This window comes from Erythranthe guttata, chromosome 1, assembly GCF_056151865.1.
Source record: "Erythranthe guttata isolate IM_541 chromosome 1, IM_541, whole genome shotgun sequence".
NCBI lineage: Eukaryota > Viridiplantae > Streptophyta > Magnoliopsida > Lamiales > Phrymaceae > Erythranthe > Erythranthe guttata.
Genome location: NC_142533.1, coordinates 5,168,504 through 5,195,161, shown reverse-complemented (window position 1 = coordinate 5,195,161; position 26,658 = coordinate 5,168,504). Strand labels below are relative to the sequence as shown.

The window sequence follows — 26,658 nt, the reverse complement described above, 5'->3', positions numbered from 1 at the left end:
GGGTACTAACCGGCCAGTCTAATGATGATGATTGCCCGAATTACCATGCAACGTGGGGCGAGTTGACGGGAGCGGTGATGACTCAATTCAATCTAGTTTTGGAGGAAGATTTGGAATACGATAAGAGGTATCAGGTAAGTATAAATAAGAGCAAGATTTTTCATAACTCATATGCTCAATACATTTTCTTCACAAATCATTCAACCAGTGTACATAGGTATCAATTGACTTGACCGTCGGAATACTAACTCCGGTATCAGTCTAGATATTCTTCTTTTCCAGGTCAAGTGAGAGGAACACTTTTTTCCAATCGAACTCCCAAAAGAAGTATCATCCTCTCATTTGTGCTTGGCGGACGGATCATGTCTAATGTCGTTATAAATTGAATTTTTTAGATTATAAAAAATATTAAGAGTCGAAAAATCTAGCACGTCTTTAATCCCAAAAACAAAAACACAAACAAAGATGTTGTCGATATGCTTTCGAGGTTATAATTTACTTTAAACTAAGCTAAACATAAACTACTTTCGCAAACTCTAAAACTAAATTGTGAAGCAAGAAAAACTCATAATTTGTTTTATAAGCCTTTGCAAACATCGCCTTCGCCTTAATAAAGCTTAAATAATTGCTTCTTTTTTTTAAACACGGAGTTACTTGCAAAATCCAAAAAATCGATTTGAAGCAACAATTACTCGATTCTGACCGAACAAAGTGTATATGACAAATTTGAAACCAGTTTAAGATCTATAACATCTATAGAGGATAACCCTAAAAAACCACACAAACTTGGTACATTATAAAATATGCCCGTTCAACCATCGATAGGAAAACAAGATTCAAGACGGCTTTTCGTAAGTGTTAGCCTCTCTGAAAGTTGCAATGGCACTCTTTATCATACCACCCATATCCGATCGAACAAACAGATGGGTGTTATCCAATACATGGATTATGAACTTCTGCGACTGAGGCAGCGATGCGTTCATGTTGATTATGAACTGCGTCATCGGAATGTCGCTGCACATAACCAAACAAGACATTATCTTACACGACATATATGAACTATGTGGCAAAACTCTATCGTTATTAAGACAAAACGGAATTTTACCATGAAATGTACAATCCTTTGACTGGATTCGACACCATGACCACTGTCCTCGAGAAAAAAAAATTATGAGAATGGATTACGCATACGACAAAAATTTCACAGGCCATATGGAAGATAATCGTGATCAATTTCAGCATTAACAACCTTGATTATCAAAGAACAAAATTCATGTCCATTGCAACCAAACCGAATTGGCGTCGGCCTTAAATTACCGAATCCATTATTCAAAAACCGATATTCAAAAACCGATAATACAGAGAACTTCGGTGTGCACACGCACTTAAACCGACAAAGAACACGTAATTAATATCCGCGTCGTATTGTAATTCGAGCTAAAAGTTTTAACATAATCTAAGGCTATTTCTGAACGAAAAAAATTACATTAGTACCACGCGAAAAACACAGCAAATAGATAATTCATAAATACAATTTATGCATTATATAATAATTAGAGGTAAACCTAGAATACAACATCGAATCGCTTCTAGAAATCCGTAAACCTAGAATTATTTGGGGTTTTATTCACATGAAATTAATCTTTCGAATTGTAACCGACGGTTCCGATCAAAACCCTAAAAGAACCGCCACGGAATCCCCGCCGGAAATTTATTAAATTAATATTCATCAATCTTTCCACAACTAGAACTCGTGAAGATCTCAAATTCAATTGAAAAAACGAATACAACAAATTAAATATAAAAAATAAAAATAAAAAATTGATCAACCTGCGCAGTGATTGATGTTTGTATCGAGATGTCAGAGAGAGAAATTGAGTTGGGCTTCTTTCGGTTGCTACGACGGTGGCCGGTAAACCGATGGGGCTTTGCGCTATTTATAGAGAAGAGTTTAAAGTTTTGAATAAATTACACATAACTCACCTAAGATATGTCTAATTACACTTAACCCTCTAATTCTCCAAATATTACATAAACCTTGAGATTTAATTTAGATAAATCCTTTAAACCAGAATAAATGTTTTTTACTTTTTTAGCCTCTTCAAAATGTTTAAGTAATCAGATGAACAAGTCTGTTATCAGAACCGGACCGGCTATGGAATTGGACAACCGTTTGGGTCATAGTTCTTCTATAGGGTTGAATCGGTTCAACCCGGTTTTTCGAATTTTTTTATTTTCTTTTTTATCATTTTATTCATTTTAATATTTTAAAAATACTATTTTCTTTATATTTTTTAGGGTAAATTACAACTACCCCTGAGGTATAATAAAATTACGAAAATCCCCTCATGTTTGGGTAATTACAACAACCCCTCAACTATAAATTTTCTTACATGTCCACCCTTGCGGTTTCAAATTTAGTGGAATCTTCTTGATTATATGGAATATTATCACTTTTGTACCAATTTTATCCCATTCGAGCTCCATATTTTGAAGCAAGATGATTATAAGATGTGTATTTTGGTTTGTATATAGCAGATTGTGGTGCATCAGAAACTGTATTTTTAGAGAAAACGAGTACAAAGTAGAACACATTCCACGAAATCTTGATGATTATGTTAAATTTGAAACCATAAGGGTGGAGGTGTAAGAAGATTCATAGTTGAGGGGTAGATGTTATCCAAACAAGAGAGGATTTTTCGTAATTTGACCATATCTCATGGGTGGTTGTAATTTACCCTTTTTATTCCCCCACCTATTATTTGACTTTTATCTACCTCACTCTATTTTTTTAGGGTATTTCTTTTGCTTACACTTTATATTTTCCCGTTATTTATTCTCCGAATCCGGCAATCGGCCACCCATATTTGATCACGCATGACCATATGTGGCAATCCGCGACACCTCTTCGACCACCCATGACTAGATCTGGCCACCCACAACTAAGTTCGTGAAGGTTCACTTAAATCTAGCCTCAAATAACCAATTTCAAGTGGTTTGAGTTGTTTTGACCGAAAACTAGGTTCCTTGACCGGTTCGTGGTTCTCGGGTTTTATCCAGTCGAACCAGATTTTTGTTATTTGACCCCAGTTTTCAATGTTTTCGTTTTTAAAGGTCAGATTGGACCACCTTATCGCCAGGTCACGGTCAAAGTCGAACTGGTCCGGTTATTTATCAAACCAAACTTTACAATTGAAAAAAAAATGATACAAGTTTGAACAACTATGCATTCGGCTAGATTCATTTGCACCAAAATCGAAAATTGCCTAATCTAAATCGACATAATTCAAAATTTTCATTCAATTTCCACCCTTAAAATTGAATGTGACTATATCAACACACTTCACCAATGAATGAATTTAATTTTCTAATAATTACAAAGAGTAACCATTACAAATTAAACTCATATCACTATGAAATACTCAAATTGAACCAAACACAATCATTCAACTCTAACCATATGTATATCAAAACTATATTCATCTATAAACAGCAAATGCAAATTCTTCAATCAACCTCTCGAAAAAAAATTCTACATCGACAAAATTACAAATCGAAAACTGATATTCAAATTCGAACTTCAATAGTACATATTACACATCTAATTAAATCATTCTACTATCATAACGAAGAGGCGGAAAAAAATAATTTAAAAAGAAAAAAAGGCGACATAATGAACTAAATTACTACACGATTTTCACCTGCAATTGGCTACTCGGGTTTACAGGCAATGAACACAAAGACGTAAATTTCCTAGAAAATAGGTTTTCTAGAAGTTTCCGAAAAATCGGATTCTCTCACTATCAAGGTAAAGTTAAATTAATGTCATTATTGGACTTGTTATTATTCCTCATATCGAGTGGCATCGGAGACCAGCTATCTCCACGGAAAGAAGACGAAGTATGATATGTATTGTTATTATTATTATTATCTTCCATCGCAGCATTGGAAATCGGGATCGAAGCCGCTTGTACAGCTGTCACTAAATCGGATTTGTGTTTCTTCGTTTTTTGCTCGTGTTGGTTACCCGCTAGAAAACTTCCCACCACAATCTAGTAGTTCACAAGAAAACACATTAACATGTTGAAGAAATCAAATATATGTATGTGTGTGTGTGTGTCTATATATATATATATATATAGTCAAATCATATTGGGCAAATTATGGCCACCCTGAGCATGGCCAAATTACGAAAAACCCCCTCTTGTTTGGGTAATTACGGCCACCCCTCCTTGTAAATATTTTTACATAAAATTTATGTAATTCGGTTATTTACCGAACTAAATCGCGTTCGGTAAACGGTATGAAATGTTGGCGAACCAAAATTTCGGTTCGGTTTTACCGAATTAACATCCCTAAATTTACCACCTCTGGAGGGGTCTTTTCGTAGGATAATAAATAGTTGACGGGGTGGTTGTAGTTACCCAAACATGAGGGTTGTTTTCGTAATTTGACCATAACTCAGGGGGTGGCCGTAATTTTCCCAATCATATCTGTATAAAAAAAATTGATTATTAAGAATAAAAGCGGGAAACGATTACCTGCACCGGACTTGCAGCTACTAACAAACCTGCAACTCCACCACCGACAACACGACCATCTGGACTAGCCAATGAAACGCTCATGCCACCTGTCCTATTTCTCATTCCACCCGTATCACTCGGCATAAACGACCCGGTCAACGACAGTATCTCAAACCGACCCTAATTAAATAATTTTCAAATAATATTTAATTAAATCAATAAGGTGGACAAATAAATAGAGAGATACGATGGCATTAGTTGAATCGGTAAAAGGAGAAATTAAATTTAAAAAAAAAAAAAAAAAAAAAAAAAAACCTCGTATGTCAATGTACCACCAGACGAATCAGGTTGACGGAGTGTTACACTTGATACTACACCGTTTGCTGAGAGAATGCATATTGCTCGCGGGCCTTGTTGAGAGAAAGATATAACCTTCATCGTCACATCCTAAATAAAATAAAATTAATTAATTAATTAAATAAATAAATAAGATCACTTCCTAATTAAAATGTAAGAACAAATGAAATACAAGCCAACCGCAGATACTAGATAGTGTCTTCATCCGAGAACTTTATCGGGATTATTTATCAAAAAAGAAAAAAAAAACGGAACTTTATCGGAATTAACTTAAGTGAAGAGCAAAGTAGGAGATACACTAGTAATCTATGTATCAGAAAATTCGAAAAACTTATCGATAATTCACCTCTCCAGCATTGACTGTGATTATATGTGGTGTAAAACTTGCGCCAGCGGAACACGAAACCGAGTCACCTGCCAAAAAAAAATATGTATAAAATAAGTTTTGATGCATAAAAGCTTAAAGATGAATTACTTCAACTGAAAATGGGAAACACATTCCGCGAGACGGGCAAAAAACTATAGACGAATTATAGTCATTCGGACTTTTTCTGGTTAGATCAAATCAGTAACAAAATACTCATAATCACACTTTATCGAGGTATTTCAAGAATCAAACTAATCAAGAATGGAAACGTTTGTCGATTGAACTGACAAAAGTCATAGCTCAACAAGAACCTTAAGTCACTTTCCCAAGAAAGTGACACCATTACAAGAATGCAACCCACCCCCGACCCGACATAACCCGACCCGACCCGTGTATTGAAAAGGAAAGGGTACTGAATGAGGTCCATAATTTCAAGATTCTCGAAACCGGAGTTCTGTTAGATCTTGCGATTGCCAAATCTATTCCCAGGTCCCACTTCTCTTCAAACATCATATTTCTTCATACTTTTCATACAACATAAGACAGATGCAAAACATCATCGGAATGCACACACACACACACACACACACACACACACGCACACACATAAAACATAAAACATAAAAATTTGAAAAAAGAAAGAGCAGAATTAGTTACCCAAACCCTCATTGTCCGTTCGGAGCTGCTTATGCTGATTCTGGTGGTTCTGGTGCTGCAGCTTGGCGGAAGAGCCGACCGACCGGACTTTTCCCTTCTTTCCGACGGCGGAGAAGTCGATGACCGGAGGTGGGGCGGCGGAGGAAATCGGCTTAGGTGACAGAGCCCTAGCCACCGGGCCATCAGGGCCGTACTTCCTCGGCCTTCCCCTTTTCTTCTTGACCACGGCGGCGGCGGCCCCACCAAATCCGGCTATATCCGACGGCGCCGGAGTTACAGTCAGAGCTAACGACGGCGGTACGGTGATCGGAGGTGGGTTCTCGACGGCGGTCCTAGGAGCCATATGGTAGTCCGACGGAGCATCTGATCCCACCACTGTTACTCCACTAATTGTACTCAAGGTATTATTATTAGTACCTTCCATACTTCAAATTTCAAGAAAACCAAATTAAAATTTGCTTTTCTAATTTTAATTTCTTTTTTTTTTTTTTTTTTTCTAAAACCACAAAATCAAAAACCCAGTTGCAAGAAGTTAACAAGATCCAATTTTTAGTTTTGACAGAGCTGAAAAAAAAAAGAAAAAAAAAAAAAGTACTGTAATAAGATCAAAGTGAGAGGAAAATGGGGCTGTTCATTTTCTCCTCCTTTATTTTTCTTTATTTTTCTTTTTGGCAAATAAAATGAATATTTTAATCAGAAAGTATGAGGAAGAGAGAGAAATTTAAATATAGATTTATTAAATCTATATTTAATTATAGAGATTTAAATGTCTTCAGAAAATATTTAATTATAGATTAATTAATTAATTGTTAATCATTTCAAAACAAGAAATTTTATGTATTTTGGTTAATAGAAATGGTTGGAATCCGGAGGAGAAAACAGTAACCAGACAATGTACATTTTTACTTAAAAGACAATAATGTAGTTGGGAAAAGTGAAATTATCTCATATATATATATATTAGGGTAAATTAAAGTGCTAGGTAAATTCAAATTATGAAAAAATTCTTTTTATTTGGATAATTATTAATTACAACCACCATTCAATTATGAATCTTCTTATATATTTATCGTTGCGGTGTCAAATTTAGTGGAATTTTTTAAATTTTGTAGAATATTCTTTAGTTTTTACTCTTTTATCCCATCAGAAATTATATTTTTATACAAAACGAGTATAAAGTATAAAACATTCTACAAAAACTAGAAAAATATGTTGAATTTAACACCATAAGACAGACATGTAAGAAAATTCGTAATTGAGAGAACGATTGTAATTATTCAAACCAGAGATATTTTGGTAATTTAACGTGTGTGTGTGTGTGGGGGGGGTGGGGGGAGGGGGTGATTGGTGTGTGTGTAATTAACTCCATTTACTTGTCAACATAAGCTCGTACAATTTATGGGAACAATAATACACAATTTTTTAATGTACCAATATAAAAAATTAAAAAATCATTTTTCTTTTCATAATTGTGATCTAGGCTAAAGAAGTTATTGTTAGTTAATAAATTTGTCTCATAGTAATTAATGTCTTCTGATCCACAGACTTTTCACCTTCACATATAAATAGAAAAACAAAAATATTACATATTCTTTTAATAAATAAATATAATAGACTATATTGCAAAAGGAAATAAGTTAAACATTTACACTATACTTATATAATGTAAATACATCATGTGATTTTAAACTGTTTGATTTTAAACTGTTTGATCTACATAAATAACTATCCACTAAATGCATTTTTTACTGTCGGTGTAAGACTAAGACGACAAGATTAAATGCAATTTTTTATACCACGGTTCATATAAAACTAAGAAAACACAAACTATGAAAGTTGTAGAATTTGTCGTTCTTGTAACTTGAATTAGTACAACAGGAGTTCAAATCCATGAGTTATGGTCGAAACATAATAAGTAGTAAAAATATGTAATATTACCGTCGGTTCAATACTAAGTTTAAGATAAATAAAAATATATAATTTTTCTGTCGATCAACATCGATCAACAATGGTCAACAGTCAGTCAAAGGTCGAAGTTCAACTAGAATTTATCATTGATGTATTTTTTTTGTCTAGTGTGTTTCGATTTTGTTAGACCATACAGTTTTACCTAGGATTAAATTTCCAGTTTTTCTTTTCTTTTTTCATATTTCACCAAACGATATAATATTGAACTTATAAAAAGTTATTAATTTGATTATAAAAATTGGCAGCGACCTCCTAAAGTTGAATAGTGAAATACTGAATTTCGGAGTGAACTTATAAAAATTGACAATATTTTTTTGTAAATTGACAAGAAATTGAAGTTGAACTTCTGAAATTGTGTATTTTTAACAAAATAAGATAGTAGACATTTGAAAATTTGCAATAAACTTCTCAAAATTGGTAATGAACATTTGAAATTTTAAAAAAGAATGGTAGTAATCTACACAAGAATTATCCATACAAGTTATTTTGAAATGAATATACAAATATCTCGAATTAAAAACATTCTAAATTTAACTAATGAATACTAAACACAAATAATTAATATTTTAGCTACGGCTTATTGAGAGTGATCGAGATTTCGACTTTAATTAAACACAAAGCGAGTACAAGTAACTTAAATTTCTATTAAAACATATATTTTTCGATTTATATATCGTACAATAGAGCTCAACTCCGAGTTTTGAATTTTTCCAAAGTAAAATTGCATTCAAGTTTCATCTATTTTGTCAAGAACATAATTCAAATAAAGTTTAATTATGTATTTCAAATTGAATATCAAAATATTATTTTTCCTCCTATTTGCTCTTATAATTGTATATAATATGTAATATATAAATAAATGTAATATAATATATTTTGAACCCCTTTATTGTCCTCGAGATCTCAGTCATGCTTTCCTAGGGCATGCTGCTCTTATTGTAAATATTTGGTTATCTCCATTTATTTATTTTATTTTCTATTATTTATTTATTTATTATTATTATTATTATTATTATTATTATTATTTATTTTTTAACATATATACTTTTCCCACCAAACAAGACAAAGAAGAATTCAGCAAAAAATATATATATGTGGAATTTTGTGAAATTTATGATTAAAAAATAGAAAAAACCCTACAAAGCAAAGATTATTTAATTAAAATTAATATTTTTTTGCATGTGGACCAGAAGCATTGACTAATAACACAAACCAAATGCAACCCATATGCAAGTCCATGAATATGCTGACACATATAGAAATAATTATTATTCTTAAACATAAAGTTACCATCAAAAACACAAAAAGAAAAAGAAAAAAAAAAATATATATATATATATATATATATATATATATATATATATATAATATTAAATAAACATATAATAAATATAGTAGGTTTTAGATAAGAACAAGGCCTTCTTTTACAATTAATAATACTATTATGAAGCTTCATAATAAATCAATGACAGCCTTTCATTTATCGATTTTATTCTTTATTAATCCAAAGTATTATACTAGAGTGGCAACCAAAGTATTCAAAAGAAAAAAATGAAAAAGGTTTTTCCTATTTTAAAAATGAAGGAATTTTTTTTTCCTATTTTATATGAAGTATTTGATTATAGTGTAAATAGCACTTAACCCCATGTAGTTACATACTTTTACAAATGACTTTCTTTTGTTTGTAATATCAGCACATAACCCCATTGTGGTTGTCGGAGTAGCTTCCGTTAGTTTTCCCGTCAAACTTAATCGCATGTGTCAAACAGCAAAGTCGTTTTTTTGCTGATGACCCTCTTGTGCTTTTTTTTCCCTTTCATTTTTGCCGATGACCGCCTTGAAGTTTGACACACGCGGTTAAGTTTGACGGAAAAACTAACGGAAACTTCCCCTCATAAACTACAAGCGGGTTATGTGCTGATATTACGAGCACAAGGGGGTCATTTGTAAAAGTTGGTAACCACAAGGGGTTTATGTACTATTTACCCTTGATTATATTAACATTTTGTCAATTTTAAAATGTTAAGGCACAAAAAGCCAATTACTGTTAATTATGGGGTGCAAACCGCAATTCACCCATGATATTAGCGTGGATTAACAAAAAAAAGAAAAAAGAGTTTCAACAATGGGTTGTCGGGTTATAGGATCTTACCTAAATGGGCTGAACACATAATCAAATAAAATGTGGATAAGAAATCGGGTAATCAAAACGGCCCATAGAATGATATATAATCAAATACGTATATGGGAAATAAAAATACACTTTTTTATATAAAATATATATTTGCTCAAAAAAAAAAAAAAAAAAAAAGAAGAAGACACTTTTTTATTTTTTTATATATTTAATACCAAATAAAATTACTATTCTACTACCATCGTAACGTGTATTGATAATTTTGAAATAAAAATCAAAATATTTTCTATAGCTTAAATAAAGTATTGACAGATATTTTGAATTTGTTTAAATCTTCGGACAATTTACCGAAAATAAATAGCATAGACTGGAAATAAGCTGTTTGGACGGATATCTTACATTAATGATTATGTTGAAGAGTTGTCAATCTAAGTTTTCCGTCTAAAATGTCATATTTCAGTTTAAGCTCTCCATTTAATTTGACTAAAATGACGGTAAGCAATAGAAAAATAGAAATGTCCTGATACGAAAGAAAATTAAACTCAAGAATGTTTATTGTCATTTTGGATTTATTACATTAATTTCAAAATTGGATTTATTACATTAATTTAACACCTACATTTTTAGACTAATTGTTGAAAAAAAACTCATATGCTATATAAGCTGAAAATTTTCGCATTTGTTTTAATAATGTCCCCTTCAAAACTCATCATTTAGGGATTGGCTTTTGAGATCCTACACCGGGTGAAATACACCGGGTGGATCTTTACCATTCATATACACACAAACACACACACATCCACATTCGTATGTGTAGATCAACGGTAAAAAATCACCCGGTGTAACCTTCACCGGGTGTAGGATAGATAAAACCTTTAGGGGTTCGAGCTAAAAAAATGCATTATTCATTACATATCAGAAATAAGACTTGATTGTGACAATTGGATATAACATAATAATTGTAATTCTCTAATCTGAAACAAATTCTGAAATGATGTTGGTTCCAAATTTAATGGCGGGACCGAGTTTTTGGGGGCCCGAAATCGATCCGCGGGGAGGTGAATCCGGGCGGGGGCGGGCCCTGATGGGTTCGGTCAGGGTAAGGGGCGGATTTCTAATTTTTAATCTTAAATAAGTTGTGGTTGGGGGTCGAACTCAGATTGCTCGAAAACAAAGTGTTACCCCAACGACTGAGACACAACAAATCTTCGTTATATCACTAGCAAGACTTTCATATAACAGAACTAACCGTGTAAAATGATTGTAATAAATAATGTTAAATGGATTATTAATCAGCATATTCATTATTATTAAATATAGTTAATTTGATTTATACGTCATTATCAATAGTTGAGCATAATTAATTTAAATCTTTGAATAAAGCTTACGAATTGAAAGAACTTGATCTTAACCGATGCAAATTTTACGATTAACATATTTATTCTTATGATTTTAACGAATTATATTTTATTATTTTTATGATAAAATTGAATTAAAAAGATATTATAATTTAATCATAAATAGTCAATTCGGTTAATATGTTCTTGTCTATAATATCTCCCTTTAAAATACTATTAAACCAAGTATTAAAAGAAAATCACAATATAATATTTTGATTCTACTCATAATCTATATTTTATTTTAAAGTACGAAAATTAATTCGAATGAGTTATAATCTTCATTGTTGTTAAAATAAACATCATCTATATTTTTTATTTATAAATATGTTTTTGTCAATAATTGTCCTATAATAAAAAAATTAATAATTTGAATATTAATATGATTTTATCAATAATTATTCTATAATAAAATAATCAATAATTTTACTATGTTCTTACCAATAATTGAGGTTAGTCATTTCAAATTAATTGAAATGAGTTATAATCTTTTTCTTTTTTTTTTTCTTATAAATAAACATCATGTGTAGTTTTAACTTTCGGTACTTTTCTATGACCACAATTGAATTTTGGTTGCTTCTACGTGGAAATAATAGGGTGGCTCCTCAATCCCCTAAACATATTAATTTTATAGATTACATAAAATGTGATCGGGCTGTAAAAAGTGAAAATTAATAGGCAAAATGAATTTTTTAGTCCTGTAAATTTAGCAGTCGAGATATTTAGTCCTTCATGTTTTAAATTCAGAATTTTAATCCTTTAACTTACAAACTATGAGGATTTTAGTCCTCTGACATGCTATAGCATGTAATTCAGTAGTTGATTCAATGACTTGGCATTTAATTTATAAAAATAAATAAATTAAATATAAAGTAGATGATGTGGATGATGAGTTGAATAATTTTGGAGGCAAATTCAATTCTACATGTCAAAAAGGGGGAAAATTAAGAAAATCTCGGGAAAATTAACGTTCCATAAAATAAAATATACGAACAATTTTATTTTTATTGTATAAAGGAAATAAGCATTTGCTTAGTAACAAATTTGTTAATTATTATTAGTTCATTTTCAGAGACAGATATAGTGAACCTTGCTTGCTTCTACCCAAGCAGTACAATGTTTGGATTATTGAAGTGGATAACACATTTAGATTCTGTATAAGAAATATGGGAAAATTTAGTATTCAAAATTCAATCAATATTGTGAAATAAAAAATGTGAACGGGGGGTGAAGGGGTTACGAACCAGGGTTTGTGATGGGGTCTTGAATGGGTTAAGAAAGAAAAAGTTTAAACATAAAATAGATATATAAATGAAAATGTTAATTTTCTCCCATTTTGAAATTTAGAATTGCATTTGGCTTCAAAATTATCCAACTCATCATCCACATCATCTACTTTATATTTAATTTATTTATTTTTATAAATAAAATGCCAAGTCATTTAAGAAATTATTGAAGTACCTATTATAGGAGGTTAAAGGACTAAAATTCTCAGATTTTGTAACTTATAGGACTAAAATTCTGAATTTAAAACATGGTGGACTAAATCTCTCAATCCCTAAACATACAGGACTAAAAAACTCATTTTGCCAAATTAATAAATTCAAATTGAAATGTCAAATTATAATTGAAGGATATATTAGTAAATTCATTTTTTCTTGTTGGCCAGATTCTGTCCAACACGATTTACTATTAGATAAATAAATGAATATATGATTAAATAAATATTTTATTGATTACTTTAATTTATTTTATTTTATTTACATTGCACATTAACTAATTTGAAAATGATGAATCTGGGTACTCCTATTAATAAAACTCTATTTTGCAATGGATGGTGAAAATTGATTTAATCCTACATCTGGTAAGAGTAATCCCATGAACGTTATTAGTGCATTCTAGAAAACTAATCACAATTAATGGATCGTTTTCTAGTGAGTTCTTGAAAATCTCTATACAACTAGATAACTACTTTCTACATATTTTTGTTTCAAATTACTATCTGCATGTAGTCTACTTTTGTGCTTATATAAAGGATAAAATATAATTAATACTTCCAAGAGAAAAAAAGGCTTATAGCCTTATATAATATGTTTTCAGAAATAGTTATCCGATTTCAATTGTTAAATTGTAGAGTTGGATAAAGTTCCGCAATGCGGAAGCGAAAACAAAAACGAGAATTCACACACACACACACACAGTGGCGTATCTAGTGTGGTCCAAGGGTGTGCAGCTGCACACCCTTGATTTTAAAAAAAAAATATTTCCTATATATGTACCTTTATATAACTGTAAATCTGTAATTTGAATATGTTAAGCTGTAGCTGAGTTGGTAGAGTTCTTCCTTCAATTCCAAGGGGGTCCGGAGTTCGAGTCCTTCTGGTGACAGTCTCCTCCCATTTAGTTGTTTTTTTATTTCTATTTTTTTTTTTTCTAATTTTTCTTTATTTCTCATTTTTCTTTATTTCTAATTTTTCTTTATTTCTAAATTTTCTGTATATTACTCTATTTAGTTGTTTTTTTATTTCTGAGTTTTCTGTATATATTTCTTTTTAAATTCTAATTTTTCTGTATATTATTTAAAATTTAACTTTCAAAATTGGTTTGTAGTTTGTTGGTAGAAATTTTTTACCCGTGCAAGATTTAATTTCCATTACATACAATATTTCAATTGTTTTCAATTTTTTTGAGTATGCATGAGGGTATTTTTTCATATTTCAAAAAATCAAAATCTCCTAATAAAACGTATTTTTTGCTATTTGCAACTCTAATTTATTTACAATTCCTTTAATATTTTATATTATCTAAATTATTCCAAAATTTTGAATGTTATATATATATATATATATATATATATATATATATATATATATATATATATATATATATATATATATATATATATATATATATATATATATATATATATATATATATATATATAAATTATTTCAATTGTTTTCTAAATTTACGTCTGTGAGTATTTTTTTTATATTTTGAAAACTCAGAATATGCTAATGAAATACACATTTTGTCACTTGCAACTTTAATATGTTTACCACTCATTTAATATTTTCACCAATTTTATGTCTAAATATTTCATAAATTAGCCCAAAATTTGTAAAATAATCCCTTTAAATTTGAAAATATTACATATTTTTATTATTTAATGTGTATAGTATTAAAAAAAATCGGGGCGCTGCCCCCGAACCCCCGTAAACTTTTACCCAACCATTATATTTTTTACTAACTTTAATTCCGAACACCCTTGGCAAAAATCCTGGATTCGCCACTGCACACACACACACAAATATGAAACCAAACGAGGCACGAGACTTACGTGGTTCGGAGAACTAAACTCCTACGTCCACAGGTGCACTAGCGGAAGTATTTTAAGTTTGTCGGGTTCGAATGTATTAAAAAAATTACGACGGGGTCGATAATGCTAATTATACACGATTTTTAATCTTTACATAAAACATAGAAATTCGAGAATTGTTGGGGGCCATCATGACCCCCTCTGAACCTATACTCTAGGTTCTCCATTGCACGGATGGCTGTCAAGTATTTATTCAAATACTACATGAGGATTATAATGTAGGCTGCGGCTATATGCAATACTCATTCCACTTGTGCAAGACCAAATTAAAGAAAGATTCCAAAAGATTCTATTTTATTAAGATGGAATGACAAATATGCCCATAAATTAAATTGGCTTTTTTTTTCTTATGCAAGACCAAATACAAATAATGAGGAAAAAAACAAAAAAAGAAAACATAGAAGCGTGAATTAAAAAAACAAACAAACAGCCCCCCCCCCCCCCCCCCCCCAACCTTACGTACGGCCACCTTCTCCGCTGCTCAAGCTCCGCCGCCCAAGCTCCATCGCCGATCGCCGCCGCCGCAAGCCCCGCCACGCACAATCATGAGTGACCTAAATCTGCCCAAAAAAAGAGAAAAAACAAATTAAATTTGAAACTGGTAAAAATCGACACCAAGGTGTCGAAAAACTATGCTACAAATCGGCACTTAAGCGTCGAATTGCATAGGTAAAAATCGACATTGACATGTCGTATTTATAGTACAAATTCAAATATCGAATTTTATACCTCATAATCGACATCTAAATGTCGATTTTTACCTGTAAAATTCGACCTGTACATGTCGAATTCGTTTGCGCGGGATTTTTTTTTGGAAAATCGATATTCTAGCTAAAAAACCGATAAATGCATAGCTTCTTGAGTTCTTCTATCGTAGAATCTTCTATTTTGATATCTTCTGACTCCATACTTGTCATCTTTGTAAGATTTGTTGAGTTTTGATGATTTGAATATCAAGGGTTTGTGGGTTTATGGAGGAGGAAGGAGAAAGGTCTTGTGGGTTTTGGAAGATGGAGAAGATGAGAGTTTGTCTTGTGGTTTTGTGGTCTTGTGATAGGGTTTTTTGTGTTTTTGAATTTTTGGTCTTGCACATTTGGAATTTTCTATTTTTTTTAATAAGTAAGGGTATTATAGTATTTATACATTAAAAATTTTAATTTGGTCTTGCACAAGTGGAATTAGTCTTGCATATAGCCGCAGCCTATAATGTATTTTTCTTAAGTTATTTCTTACAAGCTATATTCATTTTACCATCATATCATCTAAATTATGGCAAGCTACTATATTTTATTATTTTCCAGTTATTTGTTACATTGGTATTTTCCCCATCTTAATTTCCCCATTTTTTCTCTTGATAGTGCTTAATAACCTTTTAATAAGACCCATTTCTTATTCGGTCAGATCTTCCGATATTCATGCATTTGGTATGACAATCTGAATAGCTTCAATTGCCTCTTACCGATTCAGTTCAAAAAGTTGAACTTATTCGGTCAGAGTCTCCTGAACGAAATTGTGACAAATCTCTCATTTTATAAATTGGGTATTCCAACTATCTTCGTGCAATTTGTTGAATTATATATTAATTTACTTTATATAGTGCAGTTTTTAATTAGTTTTAAAATTCTCACATTTACATTTACATATGTAGTGTCATATAAACTAAAATAATATTAAGTTTGATTATTCACCTATTTGTATATGTTTTGGATGTGAGAATGTAAGTTTGTCACTATAATTATTTAAAGTGAATTGAAATTTGAATTTTTCTTTTCCATGGTTCAATTTTTTGAAATAATAATAGTTTTATATGTGTATGTCAAATACATGGAACAAGAATCACCTAAGCTGCATTTTTTTTAATTAAAAGTATATTATTAACAATTAAAAAGTCATAGCATTTTTTTTATTTAGACATTATATTATTGATAATTAATTAGTACATAAAGTCATTTGTTATAACAATTCCAAGGGCTAATATAGTAAAATTATAACATCTAGATGTAAAAATGCTTTAAGTTATCAAACAGTCTTAAACATTAATCCATTCAGTATTTAAATATTGGTCTTAATCATTCATATATGTATTCAGCATTCAGTGTTCAGCGCTTAATTCTACCAAACATAGTCTTAATCTAATTAAACACTATTTGATACCTCTTAATAGGCTTCTCAATATTATTTTATGAAGCACATTAATCATCATTAAGAACGTTGGATTGTAATATTTGAATTAATCCAACAACCTCTTGAGGAGCACGGTCGATCCTGAAATTTCTAAGCTCTAAACGAGTTTTGAAAAAAAATGCCCTACGTAGTGAAAAAGGTTTTTAATTTTCATATACGATTATGCAATTAATTGATAGAAGCCCCAATTGAAAACAGACACGTACGATTACCAATTAAATAGAATGAAAAGGTTTGTATACTGGCTACGGCCGAACTTAATATACATTCATGATTTATAGAAAGCCCGTTATAAATTACTAAAAGACAAGGCTATAGCCGGGGCTCGGCTCTAGAGCATTCATTCCAATAATTGTGTATTTATTCAATAAGTGATACATTTAATTTCAATGAATATTGACTATATGATAGCTATTATTAAGTTTATTTAAATATAATTTATTCACCCCCATATTTCAATATACATTATTACAATAAGAGCACAAGTGCATTGGAATATTACCATTTGGACACTAGCTAGTTGAACTTATACATTATTTATTTGTTTGACTGATCTTGTGAGCACACACGGCGGAGCCAGCTCAGCAACCCACCTCGACCGCCGTGATTGTCGGCCGGCCCACGTTGCTCAGTTTGTACTAAATCCCACGAGGTGCTATTCCGGGCCATGCACATGCATTTCCAGTCTATGTGTTTCTTCTCTAATCCATCGATCGAGTATTAATTTACTGAGATTCTGAACTTATCTTTCATTTGTTTGTAAAATTATCCTTAACCCCTGAATTATCTCACCGCCAAACAATCTCTCCTTACAACATCAAAGATTATTCAAAAGTAACATAGTATATATATCGATTCTATAAGAATATTAAGGGCTCGTTTAGATTATCATTATTAGGTACTACTGACTAAATAGTAGGCTAATAACATGTTCGGTTGATAAGATTCGTTCTTATTCAAAACTCAAACAAAAACTAGAGTCCGCTACTGCATGCTACTATTTCATTAATTTAGTAGCACCTATCTCCCATGCGATTAATTTTGTAAGGGGTGACTAAACAAGAAAAAAAAACAGTTTTATCCTTAAAATCATAATTTATTTTAACAAGTAAGAGATTTTATGGATAAATTCACAATAATATCAGAATTTAACTAATCTGACACGAGAACTACTGTAACGAACCGAACATGTTCGTAACTAAATAATTAATTAGTTAGTCAGTAAAAAATTATGTAATTCTCATATGATCCAAACTAATCCGACTATTTCAATCTTTCTTCGATAAAAGTAGTCAATGGTGTTTTTATAATATTTTTATTTTGTTAGGGAGTTAATTATAATATTTTAAGATAATATCAAGTTACATTTTTTAGTCAAGAGGAAATATTTGTTATTTAAGCATACCTAAAATATTACTTATAATTTATCCTATTATAACGTAGGTAGTTCAAGTACAAAGCCTTAATTTTACATAATTCAAATTAGAATTATAAATCAATGATTATTATTTCTAAATAATTAACACTAAATATTTAACTTGCAAATTCAAACTAAAAAAATAATCGTTTATTAATATAATTACGCAGGCCTACATCGCATGGAGATAAATCTCTGGTCAGAGATTACTTAATTATATCCTACATAATATACTAATCATTTTAATTATATTAGTTAAGTATTTCATTAATTAATAAAACCCAAAAAAAAAAACTGTTTTAAAAAATAGTTCGATAAATCCAAGGACCGAAGCAGCAGCAGCAGCACCAAAAATTAGTTTTTAAACTTATCGACATTCGTTCCTCGATTAAAACAATTAGCCGCCTAATCTAACTTTGACCTTCCTTAAGTATGTAATTAACGATTTGTTAATTGAATGAAATAATTAAGTGTAGGTTAATTTGTCTATGAATGGAAAGGTTAGGAGGTGGAACATTCGATAAGACAAAATATCTTAATACAGTAGAACCTCGATAAATTAATACCCGATAAATTAATAACCTCGCTTAAATAATAAATTTTCCCGGTCCCGACTCGGGGACAACGTGCTAAATTAATAATTCGCTAAATTTATAAGATAATACACATTCGAAAATTTTAAGAAGCCCCATATAATATATAAATTAATAATGCATAAAAAAAAATTCTTAAATTACATGGTACAGTGCATATTTTATAGATTTATGAAGACTTAATATAATATAATTTAATTCTCACTAGTTTCTTGTAGAAGTTCACATTACCATCAATCTCGTCCCTCACTTTTCTTAACATGGTTAGAACTTTCGGTATAATTTTCTTTTAACTCAACATAAATCGTTCTATAACATTACTGTTTTAAGAGCTTCCATTCGTGAAACGGGCTCTATAGTGCATTGAACGAATGGTACAATGAATAATATATACGTAAAATTTAAAAAAAAAATGTATTTATTGAAAATAATAATAAAAGTAATTTCATAAATTAATAAGTTATTAATTAATGTATAAATTAATAATTATTAATTTATCGATAAGTTAATATTTCGCTAAATTAATGAAATCTTGATGGTCCCAACTGTATTAATTTATAGAGGTTTAACTGTAATTAACGCAAGAGACCAATTTTTATTTATTTTTCTCTCTTTTTTCTTTTTCGATGGGGCGAAAAATTCAAAAATTATAAAATTGGGATACTTTAACCTAGGGTGGAAATCAGATGAAATAGATCGAAAATAGTTTTTTCGGAAAATTTTCCGAAAATAAAAAATTGGTTTCAAATTATGTTCCAAACAAATCGGAATGCAAGATTCATTCCACTTTTAGAATGCATTAGAATCGGTGGAATTTCGAAAGTTTCGGAAATTATATTAGTTTATAATATTTTGTTCCGAATTCGGATATGAAAAAATTTCACAACATTTTTCTATCTTTTGTGAGATTTTTTAGAAAAATGCAAGAAAATTCAAAAGAGACTTCGACAAAACGCGATAAGTAAAAACACATGTAAGAATAACAAATTGAAACATAGATTTTCTTATAAGAAAAAATGTAATATAAAGTTTATGATACCAATTAACATCTTCTAAGGTTTTAATTTAATTGACCCTTCGGTATTTATATTTTTCATATAAAATATATCATAGGTTCTATTATGGAATTACAAATTAATATATCATAAAATTATTTTATATATTTCGAAAAATCATAGAAATATTCGGATCGAAAATCGGAAGTTCCTTTAAATTTTATATACCATTCCGATTCTGTTCCAAATAAATTCGAAAGAAATCGGAACTTCAAAATCAAAAATTCGGAAATCGGAATGAAAATTACAGTTCCAAATTGAATATTTTCGGATAGAAATTGACGGAGTTTGGAAATTCCATTCCGATTTCCACCAATTTTTATAGGGTTGGTTGTGATAAAATGTAATTATATTATGAGTTGCTATTTTTTCTAAAACAAATACTATTAACCCAATTTGCATTCAACTCTTTTTTCATTTTTACTTTTTGGTCCTTATAATAATGAATATTTACATGACCAAATTCCTGATTCAAAGCTCCACTGTTTCCTAATTTGATGATGTGTTTCAATGAAGGGTGTATTTTTGGTAATATTACAAAAGTTATGTGGTCAATTTCGAAATGATTCTCTTTCCAAACATTTCATATGAAAACACCTAAATTCCTACAATGTCACTTTCAAACTTATTAGTCAATAAACTCTAACACAGGCAACCTTAAAGATTGTTGGAAAGTGTCAACTTTTTACAACAAAAATTCAACTGCAAATTCAATAAATAAGAAGAAAAAAATAATAATAATAAAGAAAGAAAGATTGTGGACCTATGTAAATGTGCAAGCATTGAATGTATCAAATCTAAGGTCACAAGTCAACGAGAAAGTCAAAGAACAATGGTGAAAAAAGAATCAACTCAAATTAAAAAAACATTATAAATGGGAAATAGTTATATATATATAAAATAGTGAAAAGAAATATGTACAAACCTACATCCCATGTGAAACCATTTCCCTATTCTAACTACTAGCACCTAATCTCCCTCTCTTAATTTCAAACGGTAGGGGGTGGGGGTGGTGGCCCCCCTATACCATCCAGACAACCAAGCCCCTCCAACTAAAGTCAACTACCTTTCACCAAATCCATGTCTGTAAAATTCCATTTACTATGTACAAATCCACAAAGCAAAGAATATTGCCAACCAAACACAAATGCACTTTATGACTAAGCTCATAAAATCAAGAATTAGATTTGATCAATCCCAAATTGTATAGATTCCTCCTCATCATACTTCCAAATGATAAAAGCATGGCCCCACCTTTCGACTCGTCCCTTTCGACCTTTTCTTGATACACAATCGGTAATTCCTTAATCCTTAAAGTACTCAAACCGATCTTCTCCCGAACCGACTGAATAATCTTTGGGTCGGCCGGATTCCCGATCGAATCCGTCACATAGAATATATTTCGGGATTTATTCTCTAATGTTGCTATCTCTGCCCTCGTCACGTTTAGCCCGTTTTCACGGAAGGTTCTCGTTACATCCGCTAATAACCCTTTTCTGTCCGCCGCACATAGCTCAAGCCTTACACCCTGTTTTTCAGACAAGAAAAAATTTCATTACATTTCATAAAATTTACATTTGTTGAAAAAAAGATTCTTTAACATAGTCCTAAAAAGTTTTATTAAAAAAAAAAAAAGAAAAAGGACAAACACCTGAGATGCCCTTCTTTCGATGGCAGCTCGTAAACAAAGAATCACACGCTCCTTTTCAGCTTCCGAACTCAACGGTGTTCCATCCATGTGCCGAATGAAGAATTCCTAAATCAAATAATGTATAGAAATAACTTAAGGGCTCGTTTCGTAGAAAAGATTAGCCAAGATTAGTTAAATAATCGGACCTTATTTGATGTTTATAACTTTTTCAGACTGGTCCCACAATTATGGAAAAAAGGGCTCTAGGGGTTTCGTCTCATGAGATTAATAATCTTTTCATGGATAATCCAAACAAGGACTTAAGCAAAAATCACAATCCCAAATAAAAAAAAAAAAGAAAAAAAAAAAAATAGTTGCAAGGATATTTAAATACCAAGGATGCTCTGTCTGCTGACGTGTCAACGGTGGCATGAAAAATGAGGTACTGCATGTCCGTCAAAGTGCAGACAACATCGAACAGAAGCTTATTCCGATCCTTGCAATGAATATTCACAACCGAATAATCCTTCTCCAAATAACTCTGCACCAAAACAACTGGCGATTCGCCAAATATATCAATAATCGGTTTTCGATCGTAATCCCTGTCGGCAAACATCATCTGGTGAAGCCTTCTCTCCGTGTGAGTGCTGACCTCAGCGATCGATGTTTTAGCACTTCGAATATCGTTGTCCCCCTTCAACACGTTCCTCAACATCGCCTCGATTTTTTCTAATTTTCGAATATCTTTAATCGGAGCGTCCGATTTATTGTCGTTAAGATAGATTAGTGATGCGATTCTTCCATTGTGAGTCCACACCTTTGAGTTGACCACATTGCAGTTTAAATCGGACAGCACCGCAAAAACCTCAGATAGAAGGCCGACTCTGTCTGTGCCGGTGAGTTCCAAAACCGTGGGGCCCTCTTCGGTTTTCGGTTTGCCGTAATGAACTTTCTCAAGTGCCTGCAATTTGTATCATAATTCAAATACCAATACTATTAAAAGAAAAAAATCTTGAAAAAAATGTGATTTATTTGAATTAATTATTTATGATAAAATTTAATGTAGGTATAATTGATTATATTTATTACCTTCTCAATGTAGCCCAAAGCAGCGCTGTCATCAGTTAATTTGTTTCCGTTTAAGTCGGTCACATGAAATACTGCAAATTGTTTAAATGGGAAAAACGAAACGGCAGGAGTTAATTTTTTAATTGAAACGGCAAAAAAAAACAAAAAAATTAAAAACGGCGGCGCGTGTGAGCTACGCACCGTCCATGAACCACCGCCCGTCGGAGCAAATGTAGGCCTTTTTTATTGAAAGATTCAAATCAGTCAAAACTTGAATCGCTTCCAGAAGAATCCCTTGTTTCCTCGCACTATCAATCTGCAAATAAAAAAATAATTAAATTAAATTAAATTAAATTAAGCGGTTCCGTATTTTCAGGAACGGGTCAAGAATTAAGGATCCGGGAAGGTGGTGTTACCATGAGCCGGGTCGCGTTGGAACAACCCGTGTTGTCGATCAGGACCCTGCGAGAAGTAGAAAGAGAAACAGTCAGAGGGCAATATCGTAAATTCACAAAAGATTTTTCTACACAAGTCGTACGAAAGTCTTTTTCTATTAATTAATTAATTTATTTTTTAATTTATTTTTTGGGGGAAGACTAGACGAAGAAGAAGAAGATGGAAAAACAGAGTCAAGCGTAACTTGAAAGGAAAGAAATCGGCGAGATCAATCAGTTAATTAAATCCGATCAAAGGTTAAAATTCACTAATTTCCCCCAAATTAAAGATCAAATTATTTCAAAATTTGCAACAACAACAAAAATCATTCAACAAATCTCAAATCCCCAAATCGAAAAATTGAAACGGAAGAACAGCAGAAAAAAAAGGTTAATTTCAGAAAAGAAAAAAAAAATCACACACAGAAAACACACAGTGAAGGAGAAATCGACCTCGGAGTAGACATTCGAGTGACAAGCTTCTGGTATTCGTCGTCGTTGTACGTCGGACACTCCATTTTCTTTCTCTGTACTACGGATTCAAAATCTCGCTCTCACACTTTCTCTCTCTAGAATTATCTCTTTCTCTCTCTCTCTAGAACACTGCATGCGTTTTATTTTGGTCTTTCCCATTCTTAAGGGAGGAGGGACGTATTTATATATATTATATTATTTTCTCAAAATTGATTAATTAAATAAATTTCCTTTTTTTGTTTATTAATTTTTGAATCAGGATATTTGGACAATATTCTATTAATTTCCCAAATATCTCTCGAAAACAATTATTCTTTTTTCCTTAATATTGAAATATTGTTCCTAAGGTGTAAGTCAACACCCGGTGTTGACACGTGTGCTGTAGGCCCCAGGAGCTGGGGGCGGAAGTCTGGATCGCCAGCGTGGAGGGCACGTGGTATTACTCAGTTATGCTTTGCTTGCATTCGACTCAATTGAGTTGGTGAAAGGATGTTTTATTCTTTAAATAAATAAATAAAGTATTAGATATATTAAATTAAATGGCCATAAATCAAACGAAATCTATTGAAATTAACATTTTTTGAAAATATGAAATTGAAAAATAATTGAAAAAAATCTGAAAATTTCTGATCGAAATTGGTAAAAGTCGAAATTTGAATTTTTCAGTTACAAAATACGTAATAATATTAATATTATAAAAAAAGAGTTATTATGTTCAATGTTAATTAAAATAGATCGAATATTATGATGTGTGTATCTATAAATATATATGTGTGTCATATACATAAATATATTCCACCAAATAATAATATATATATTCTAATTGGTGAAAAGCGGATGAATATATTTGTTTAAAGTTCAAGGATGAGTTCAATTATTTTAATTTATTTCAAAAATGGTTGATAAGAATTTATTTTAATTTTATCTATTGACTATTACTAATAATTATAATAGATAAATAAAAAAATATCAAAATAACTTCATTTATCACGTGTGTCAAGAAATTATCATTTTTATCCCCAAAATACATGTTAAATTGAATGAGTCTCGCAAGGGAGTTTGTCACAAATAATTCAAGTTTAAATTTCCTTGTGAATGGTCGTTATGTCAAGCTTGTCAAACATGGTTAGTCTACTGCGGTTTACATCCTCAGTATGATTTGGAAATTATTATACGAAAGTCGGTTTACCCAATGCACCATGGTTAGTGTTACAGGGGTTAATTTATCACCGAAATTTTCCCTTGTACGGCCTGATTTGCCCACCAAACCAGTCAGCCTTCCACACGATTTTCTTCGCACAAACACGCACAAACACAAGTCTTTTCAGCCACGTAAACGAATACAAGAGTATGCAGCGGAAAACAAACACACAAGCACGTTTACGGGCAATGCCCAACCTTTATATTAATTCCCACAACGAATACAAAGGAGACTAAGGTGCACACACAAAATCCTCACTCAGAATTGCCCAACAATTGCAATCTGAACTCTCATATGCTAGATACCTCGGATTTGTGCACTCATAGCCAAATAAATACAAGGAAAAGGTAGTTTTCACACAAAACTACCTAAGGACACATGGCAGCATACAAACATGACACTTGGCCAACTATTACAAGTATAAAGGGGCAGTTTTCTTGCATTTTCAGGCCTCAACCGCTCCGTAACTTCCTCAAATCCGCCCCCAAGGCTGATTTCCGAAGCCCAACTTGATCGAGCCCGCGAACGCGCGCCAAACGGCCCAAACAGCCCGGTCGGTTGCTAGGCAGCCCATCTGCCTTGCCTTTTCCGCACGTTTGCCTTCCTTTACCGATTACTTGCCAGTCTTTGCCCACACGGTCATCGGCACGCCCGCTCATCGGGCTGCCTTGCTTGCCTTGCCAATTTTTCCCACACTTGTCAAGTCGTGGTCGATTTCCCTCGAACGTTCGTTTGCCCACATTATCGGCCGCATGCCGATTACTGCCCACGCTTGTCCGACTTTGCTGCCGAGCAACGCCCGTGCCAGCCACAAGTAAATATCGATCACCGTTCCCACTTGAATCAAGCCGATCCTTGCTTTTCTCGGCCAAGCACCCCAAATGCTTGCCGATCACTCGACCACTCATTGGCCGATTGTGTGGCTGCCTTGTGCCAATCCCCACTTGGCACCATTTATCGGTCATGACTCGGCCACACTCGAGTCATTACCGATATCACCGATTAAGGGGGTAACAGTTAGCTACGAATTCCTTCATTACAGAAAAAAATTGAATGGAGATATATTATTTATAATAATAAAATACATACTCCAATATCATTAAATTACAATAGAATCTCGATAAGTTTATAACTTTGTTTAAATAATTTAAATTATTAATTCGATAATTTAATATTTTATTAAATTAATAGAATACAGTTAACTTCGACCGTATGAAATAACATGATATATACTCAATTGGAGGGAAAAAGTGGGAAAGAAAATGAAATATTGCCAAAAAATAATTTACACGTCACGAGCCACTAACACTACCACTTCGAATAATAGTTGTAAGTATTCCACGTGGCGCAGTGGGATTAGCAAATTAGGGCCGTAATTAGAGGATATCTTCAAGATTAAGTCAAGATTTGCCGACCAATATTATGACGTGCGCACGTGACAACACCCGCTGCCGTCGGCTTTTTCCTTTTAGTACTGTGCACTTAACTACTTATTTAACACTTCAAATCGTCATTAGTTCGATTTATTAGTATAATTGATGGGAAAAATTCAATTTTCATCCTTCGAGTTTGCATTAATTCCATATTTAATCCTCAATATTCATACAAAACACATCTGATCTCTCATATTTCAAAAATTCAATACTTTTAGTTATTACCATGAATTTTCCGTTAGTACTAACGGAACCAAACTTGTGCCCATCACTACATTAACTGGCGAATTAAGTCATTAACGGTAAATTTACAGAAATGACAAAAAAATGTTAAATTATTGTAACATGAGAGATCAAATGTGTTTTTTTATGAACATGGGGACCAAA

At 31.8% G+C, this 26,658-nt stretch overlaps 3 protein-coding genes across 3 annotated transcripts; all 3 read right to left on the bottom strand.

Moving 5' to 3' along the window:
- Window positions 1–607: 607 nt before the first annotated feature.
- LOC105965677 (Nucleotide excision repair, TFIIH, subunit TTDA) lies at window positions 608–1,930 on the bottom strand. Its single transcript, XM_012990245.2, has 3 exons — window positions 1,831–1,930; window positions 1,106–1,148; window positions 608–1,014 (listed from the first exon to the last, which is right to left on the bottom strand). The coding sequence occupies exons 2-3, from the start codon at window positions 1,141–1,143 to the stop codon at window positions 837–839; spliced, it is 216 nt and encodes a 71-aa protein (XP_012845699.1). The 5' UTR covers window positions 1,144–1,148; window positions 1,831–1,930; the 3' UTR covers window positions 608–836.
- A 1,616-nt stretch (window positions 1,931–3,546) lies between these two features.
- LOC105976080 (AT-hook motif nuclear-localized protein 1) lies at window positions 3,547–6,827 on the bottom strand. The gene is made up of 5 exons (XM_088818492.1): window positions 5,905–6,827; window positions 5,227–5,294; window positions 4,839–4,970; window positions 4,542–4,703; window positions 3,547–4,052 (listed from the first exon to the last, which is right to left on the bottom strand). Exons 1-5 carry the CDS (start codon window positions 6,326–6,328, stop codon window positions 3,804–3,806), a joined length of 1,035 nt encoding a protein of 344 aa, XP_088674618.1. The 5' UTR covers window positions 6,329–6,827; the 3' UTR covers window positions 3,547–3,803.
- A 14,040-nt stretch (window positions 6,828–20,867) lies between these two features.
- LOC105967326 (ACT domain-containing protein ACR8) lies at window positions 20,868–23,943 on the bottom strand. Its single transcript, XM_012991925.2, has 7 exons — window positions 23,617–23,943; window positions 23,146–23,191; window positions 22,931–23,045; window positions 22,751–22,821; window positions 22,056–22,622; window positions 21,683–21,787; window positions 20,868–21,559 (listed from the first exon to the last, which is right to left on the bottom strand). The coding sequence occupies exons 1-7, from the start codon at window positions 23,679–23,681 to the stop codon at window positions 21,206–21,208; spliced, it is 1,323 nt and encodes a 440-aa protein (XP_012847379.2). The 5' UTR covers window positions 23,682–23,943; the 3' UTR covers window positions 20,868–21,205.
- Between the last annotated feature and the right edge of the window lie 2,715 nt (window positions 23,944–26,658).